Source organism: Galeopterus variegatus, unplaced genomic scaffold (genome assembly GCF_000696425.1).
Source record: "Galeopterus variegatus unplaced genomic scaffold, G_variegatus-3.0.2 Scaffold18233, whole genome shotgun sequence".
Classification (NCBI taxonomy): domain Eukaryota; kingdom Metazoa; phylum Chordata; class Mammalia; order Dermoptera; family Cynocephalidae; genus Galeopterus; species Galeopterus variegatus.
In genome coordinates, this window is record NW_007744344.1 from 18,839 (window position 1) to 26,811 (window position 7,973).

General features: G+C 44.1%; 1 protein-coding gene across 1 annotated transcript in view; it reads right to left on the minus strand.

Moving 5' to 3' along the window:
* LOC103582863 (nuclear body protein SP140-like protein) overlaps window positions 1-7,520 on the minus strand; it is a gene marked incomplete at its 3' end in the record, with an annotated part of 23,654 nt that extends 16,134 nt beyond the window's left edge. The window contains exons 1-2 of the mRNA XM_008564338.1: window positions 7,359-7,520; window positions 6,074-6,267 (exon numbers count right to left, since the gene is read on the minus strand). Coding sequence (XP_008562560.1) covers window positions 6,074-6,267; window positions 7,359-7,520 — 356 coding nt within the window. The remainder of the gene's footprint in view (window positions 1-6,073; window positions 6,268-7,358) is intronic.
* Window positions 7,521-7,973: the final 453 nt, after the last annotated feature.

Genomic DNA, 7,973 nt, shown 5'->3' on the forward strand with positions numbered 1-7,973 from the left:
ATTATTATTATTTCTATTTATTTGTCCCTCCATGTACTTTTCTCAAATTTTCATCTGTGTGTCTGATTTCTTATTGAGGTTATCCGATTTCTACTTTGTCTCTCACTTTCTCCTTTCCCATCTGTTCCTCTGGGTTGTACCTTAACCTCCTGGGTGACTGTAAAATTTACATTAGTTTACACATTTTTCTCAAAGATCTCTTCTCCCGGGTTGACAGAAGTTCTTCTGTTTTCACACGGACCACAGCACCGGAGACCCTTCCCTAGCCCCGCGTATCCTAACGGTCTCCCGCAGGCTTTTCTGAACTGCAAGCCCTCGGTCATTCACAAAACTCAGGTCATTGCCAAGACCTCATATTTGGTTCTTTTGTGCATTTAATAAAATTGCCCAGGCGCTGCTTCTTTGATGGGTCCAGCCTGCCTTTGCCTATTTTGTCTCCCTCCGTCTTCTGCACAGGGTACCATCCACTCGGGAGCTCAGGGGCCTTGGTCCTTGGTCCCTCTCACAGTTTAGCGCCAACAAAACAGAAAATGGACATCATCCCATCTGCATGTACTCGAATGTGAAGAAGAGAAACGCAGGACGGGAGGAAGGGGAGTTATTTTCTGTGCTCACTGGAAGACAGAGATTCATCGAGGTGTTGGGAGTGTGGATCATAATTCCCTTCTCCCTCCGCTGGGGGTAGACTGACCACCTTCTCTGCTTCTCCTTTGTTAGTCATTTGGAGAGTTTGGGGATCACTGGTCTCTGCAGAGAGACAAGGACATGATGAGTCGTGGGGTGCCCTGGACCCAGCCCTCAGCATGCTCGTGCCATCTGCAATGGGAAACCGGGTGTCTGTTCCACATGCCAAGAGCCGCGCTGTCCTGTCCTTGTCCCTCATCTGGCTGCGTTTCCTCCCTTCTCTCCACTTCTCAGGGCCTGACCTGCAGCTGCCTCCACCACTGCTGGATCCCAGCTGTGGCTCCCCCGCTGTCCGGGCTTCTCTCCCTCTGGCTTCTGGTGTCTGTTGCTTCTGTCTTTCTCTTTTTCAGTGACACCGTAGCCCTTTTCTATCATGCGTGTAGCTCTCATTCTAGATCTCTCCTATCCCAATGGGTGGGCTCCCTTCTTGCGCTCTCTGTATCTCCGTGACTTTTCTTCCCTCCCCCCAACATTATTTTTTTACTTAAAGTCAGGCCCTGGTCCACTCCTCCAGGAACTTGCAGAACTTCCTCATTCTGCTCTGACTCGGTGACCCTGTCCTGTTTGTCCAGCTGGGCTTACACAACCATCACCCCGTGACACACCCAGGACACTGCTGCCACCTCTTCCTTTCCTACTTTGCACTTGCAGAAATTACCTGCACACAGCTCTGTGCTTTCTTTTGCCATGTGTGAAACAGAGGTGATGACAGTTTGCTGCCTATGCCTCAGGGTTCCGTGAGGGTGAAAGCAGCTCTTGCACGGTCCTGCGATCTGATGGAGACTGTCAGAACCTTGCCCGCCCCACCCATGCCCTCCTTCTGTTCTCATTTGCACCTTTCCACACGTCTCCGCCCCTTCTGTCCCTACACCCCACCTTGCTCCTGGACTCCCTTGGTACTTCTCTTTGTCTTCATTTGTTTCTTTTTCCTTGTCTGTTCCCCGTCCCTTTTCTCCCTCTTGCTTCTCTGATGCTGTGCTTTACACCCTTCCCTGGCTCTCGTCCAACTGCCTTGTAGAACTGGGGATCAGAAAAGGCAGCTGCCTCTGAGATCCTACGTACTTTCTGCACAATTTCACCAGATTAGTGAGCAGGACGGAGTGGGCCAAGCAGACTGTTGCAAGCACAGGGCTGAGCACGTGCAAAAGCTCAGAGCAGGAAGAGGAATCAGAGAATTAAATTACTGAAAAAGCAGTAGCAGGAGGGGCAGCATGAGGTTGCAGTCCTGGGAAGAAACCATGGACTTAATCCTTATGACCACAAGGAGTGACTGAGTTAAAGAAGGAAAGGAAGAGAAGCCAACTTGCATTTTCAGAGTCATCCAACTGAGTTGGAGAGAACGGATGTGGTGGGCACAAGACGGGAAGATACGAGACTGGAGGCTGCTGCTCATCCGAGAGAGACCAGACGAGTGTTTGTGTTGGGCGTGGAGGGGAGTGGGCAGGTGGGATGACTGAAGCTGACGCAGGGGAGGCGTCATTACTGACTCCTAGGTGTCTGCGCGAAGAGAGGAGCCATAGTGCTGCATACCGAGACAGGGAGACCTGGGCGAGGAGAAGGGTATGCAGTCAGGAAGGATGGTACGTGCAGTTTTGCTTTATTTTGTTATTTATTTATTTGTGGCTGGCCGGTACACGGATTCCAACCTTTGACCTTGGTGTTATCAGCACCGTGTTCTAACTGAGTGAGCTACCTGGACAGCCCCGTAGGTGCAATTTTGGAAATGTCTTGTTTTGCAGTTTCTGGAAAACATCCCAATGGATCGATCTGTACCAGTCAGCCACAAGAAGAAAAGAAAGAAAGAAAGAAAAAGCTATACTTCGTATTTCTATTTAAACACCAAAACAAACAAACAAAAAAGCCATCCAAATGGAGATGTCTCTCAGATATCTGCATGAACACATTCAGGCACTCAGATGAATGAGCTGCGAAGGCAAGTCTGGAAAGATCTGTTTTGGGATCATTAAGTTACAGATGTGAGTAGCCAGGAATGCCAGGGTGGCAGGGAGCACGGGCTACTGCCTCCGAGAATATTACAGGGGCCACTTTGGTAGCTGAGGACATGACACCATAATGTTAAAACTCACTGCTAGCGTGTTTCACCCTGTGCCAGAAGTTGTTTCTGTCCAGTGACTCGTCCCTCAATCTCTACAACGTCCCAAACTCTTCTCTGTCTCTTGCAAACAGGTTTCACTCTCTCCTGACTTTCCACACACTCTCCTTTATCTTTTTCTCTGTGATTAATTTTGTGCCTCTCCCCTGCCGGTCTGTCCTAGCATTTTCCTTCTCTATGTTTCTCCCACTATCATTTTCTCTTCCTTTTAAATTCTGTGCCTTGTTTGATTACGGAGCTCAGCTCCTTTCTTCCGTGGTGCTCATTTCTCTGCCTCTGTCTGTCCTCTCTAGTTAACTTTCTGTTTCTAATTTTTCAACCTAAAATTTAAATCGAAAAATTTACATTTCAGTCTCTGTATATTTTCTTCATCTCACAGATTCCTTCTCCCATATGATCAAAGGTCTCATCTTCTGCCATTGGTAAAGGGGCAGGGACCCTTCCCCTTTCAGGTCCACTTCAAAAGTCTTTCACACTATTTTCTATACTGCAATTATTCTCATCAGCTGTCCTTACCTGCTTGTTCAGATCCATGGGCATGTTCATTAGTCATTTCTTGGGTTCTTAATGCATCATTTGGGTCGTTGGATGAATCTTCTTCCCTTCCATCCGTCTGGTTCCCAGCACGGAGATGCTCTGGGATTCTAGCTGTAGGTGAGGATACCCCTAGATCACATTACGAATCATAAAAGATTTATTTTTCTCTTCCTCTCATAATGAACCTCTTTTGCTCTCTACTAATAACTATTACTAATCCTTCCATCCACCCGATTCTCATTCCCACTACCCCCAGTAGTAGACGAATCTCTAAATATACTTTTGATGTACTTTGTACTTTTTAGTGTACATTTCATACTTTTAACAATTTGCCTTTACGGGCCTGCCCAGTGGCGCACTGCTACAGTGCGCCGCTGGGGAGTGTCGCGACCCTCCTGCCGAGGGTTCGGATCCCACATACAGACCGGCCGCTCACTCGCTGAGTGAGGTGCGGCCGCAACACCGAGGGTTGCGATCCCATTGCCGGTCCCGGCCCAGTACGGGTGCGACACTGAGGGTTGCGATCCGTTGCCAGTCACAAAAAAAGACAAAAAGGAAATAAAAAAAAACAATTTGCCTTTAGTCAAAATCATTATGGAACAGGAAATAAAGGTGGCAATGACCAATCTGATTCCAAGTTTGAGAAATTGTACATTGCCCCAGAGGCACAGGCATCCAATCAGTAATTAGTTATTTAAGAGTAAAATAAAAATATTCTTTCAAAAAAAAAGAACAAATGTATTAACATAGATCCAAATATTATATAAATATACTAATATATTTTAAAATATGTAATATCTTAAGTATAAATTAAAATCATGGTTACAAAGAAACAGCGGTGAAGGGGAACTAGCACTTCCCCAGGTGGGGTGGGTGGGGAGGGATCCAGGAAACAAATGAAAAACTCTATCTGAAAGGCGCAAACAGGAAGTGACTGTCACCCCAGCTGTTCCAGTAACCCAGGGAGGTGGCAGGAAGAGGTGCAGGAAACCAGCTGAGGGCACCGCGCTCCAGAGCTGCATTGCGAGGTGACCCAGCAAACTCAGATGGAAGCAGAACCCGAGATATGAGAAAAAAACACCAAAGAGAGAGAAAGATGCCTCCCAGGAAGGACTGACGAGGGAGGCGCCTCCTGGGGGCAGCACCCACTGGGGGTAGGGGGAGGACAAAGACACAGAACCTGTGGGAACAACCCCAGGTTGCTTTTCCCATCCCTAGGACACGCTGATTTCATGTCCAGGTGAAATCTGGAGGACAAGGGGGAAAGCCGTGTGGGTCAGTGGTCTCGAGAACGTGAGGGAAGCCCGGTGTGCAGGCGTTTCAGTGAGGGCTGGGGGGCTTCTTGCACGGGATGACGGTGGGGACTGGGTGACAGGAGGGGGTTATGCACTGAAGATACCACCATTCCCTTGTACGCACAGCCTGGGAACATCTTGGTTACTAATATAATACTGACCCGAAATGTGTGCCCAAGTATTTGATTTCCTTTATTCCTTTCTCTGACCTGGATATGTCATAGCATAGAAATGAGACAGCTCTTATTTTATTTTAATCACAAACCAACACATCCCATTCTTCATTCTGACTTCTTTTACTTTTTCCCTGCTTAAAAACCCTCTTTTGTTTCTTTATTTCCCCCCAAATAAACTTCAAATTCCTTAGCACAGGATGTGGGGCCCTTGAGAATTTGCTCCTACTTCCCTCTCCAGAGGCAGCTCCCAAACCCTCCCTCCCACGCTCTGATGCAGGCACATGGTTCTAGAAGCCCACCCTCCCTCCACACGCTGGAGCTGTCACACGCTGCCCCTCCCTGTGCATGGGTATGTGCCTGGCTTCCCTTGTGACTTCACTCTTCATTGAGAGAAGCAAATTGACACAAGGTGCACTGAAAGGTAAATTTTCTAATATAATACAAAGAAAATCTCTTTTATTTTTGAACATGTCTACAAGTATAAGAGAGGGCTTACTCCCTTCCTATGGAAGGGCATAATTTATGCTTCTTTCCAAAAAATAGAGACTTAAGTCCTATGTTTCGTAGCACCCAAATCAGGCCCTGGCTGAGCAATCATTTGTGGGATTTCTTGTCACCCCCACTATGTATAAGCTCCATGGTGACATGGATCATGTGTGTTTTCTTGACCACTGTATTCCCTCTGGGCCTGGAATGTGGTAGTCACTCAGTGAAATATTTGTCAAATATCAATAGAATGAATGAATGAATGAGTTGGACTTGAATCCCCCAAAGTCATTGAGAGCTATAGTTACCATTTTGGAAGTTTCTGAGAATCTCGTTTAAATCAGGATAAGCCTTCAGGTTACTCTTGCTGAACAATGTAGGCAGAAGTGACTCGTCAAACGTCTTCTCCAGCTCACTGAGGACATCGTACATTACTCTTGGCATTGGGACCAGGTTTCTACAAGTTTCTTGAAAATGCTTAAAAATATTGAATGAAGAATTATGCAGCTGTGGATTTATGGGTGATAAAAGACTCTCAGATCATAGATAAACCCTTTGTTCTCTTGTGAAATGTTAGAATTTTACATATATTTGGATAACTTCTTTAATGTTCTCCACCATAAAAGCAGACTCATACTTTGTGAGCCTGACTCTGTGACATTGTTGTACACTTGAGGAGAGAGTAATTTTAAAGAATAAAACTGGGTTCAAAGTTAAACGTTGTGCTGGGCTTTAAGAGCCTGGGGATGTTTCAGAAGTGGCCCTAACAAGTCATAAGAGACTGTTCTGTTGATTGGACAATAACCACTGCCCTCCCCCCTTGATGTACTTGAATTAAATCAGGGTATTCCTGCATGTTGACCTCGCTGAACAATGCTTCCAGAAGTGTCCGGTTAAATGTCTTCTCCAGTTCATTGAGAACATTGTAGACCACTCTTTGTACAGGGACCAGGTTTCTACAAGAATCTTGAGAATCCTTAGAGAAATTTTGAATGGAGAAAATATAAATACAGACTTTCAAGTTACAGAAGAGCCCTGGTAAGTAATTTTATGGTTAATGCATTCCAACTTCCCTACTTGGGTATTTTCTCAGGTAGTTTTAGAAAATTTTTATATATTTGTATAGCTACTAAATGAAACAAGTAAATCCTTCCTCCTTAAAAATATTCATTGGTGAGTCTGATCTCCTCTTTCTCATTTACATTAGATAAAAAGGACCAATTTTGAAGAATAAACGTGGGTTCAAAGTTAAACGATGTGTAGCCCTCTAAGAGCCTGGCCAATATGTTTCAGGAAGAGAATTATCAGATAATGAACGAGTGTCTGTTCTGTCAACTGGACAACCCTGCCCTTCCCCCAGGACTGACTTGGCTCAAGGGAACCAGGTGAGCACACTCCTCTTGCTGTGAACTTGGCCACAGTCAAAGCACATTCACAGAGCAAAGAGAAGACTTGCTGCTCTGTATCTCTAACAGAGCCGTTAGTAAAATTTACCCATTTTCAAAGATCCCAGAAATGTTAAAAAAAAAAAAAGAAGAAAATTGAAAGATATTGGATTGGAGAAAGAATAGCAAGCATCTACTCTCAGTTTTTCCTAACAAGACACCAATTCCCTGTGCATTGGAATGTTCTCAGATCTAGGTATTTTAATTTGATGTTAATTGAAATAAAATGCTGTGCCAATTACTATTTCTGTAAATCAATTCATTAAAATTATTAACCAATTCATTAAAATTCTTTTTAATTTTTAGTTTTTGTTGTATTGTATGAATTCCTATAAGACATTGTGCATTTATGGAGTACTGTACACCTCTTTCTAATCCAACTTATATCTAGTACCATTCAACTCAACTCCAGAGGGTGCCATGGAACCATCTCCAGTGATGTCTGCCTCTCCTCTCCCTGTCTACCTTACAGAAGAACTTACGAAAATACTTGAAGAGGTCCCCCACTCATGGGAGACAGGTCAGTCAGCTAGTTGTACCCTGAAGTTTGGGTCTAGGATATCAGAGCATAACTTAATTTGGGGCTAGTTTACCAGGTTGTGACATAAGAAGCTTTACTTACTTCAAACATTTTATTTGTGATGAGTTCACGGTCACGGAGCCCCTCAAGAAAAGGAAATGTCTTTTTTATTGCACTCGAAATCTCCACCTTATTTCTTTTGAAGTGATTGAATATAGTCTCATAGATAAGCCTCTCCTCTCCGTTCTGGTCTTCTGCAGACATCCTAGGCAAAAAAGATACCATGTAAAAATGGTCATCAAGATTTTGAGGTGTGTGTGAAGGCTGTGAGATTTTGAATATGAGGAATAGTCTATGAAGAACCAATATATATAAAGTAGGTGGTCCTGAGTAGAGGACAGGATAAATGGAATTGAAGCAATTAACAAAGATGTCATAGAAGAAAGCATGGAGGTTACGAAAAATTAATGGATAGGACTGAAAAAGTCCAGTCTGTCCTGATCAAAGCCATTGTAAGGATATCTTCAGCTACATACAAACCTCTGGATTTTTTTAAAAAATCAAACAAAATGTAAATTCCTACAAAATTGAGATGGAGTAAGCAGGTCATCTACAGAGGAATAAAAAACAATGGAATAAAAAAAATCTAACCTTGATAATGCATCTTAATTAACAACTAAGAGAAAATAAATTTCAGAAAGGTAAAAACAAGATATC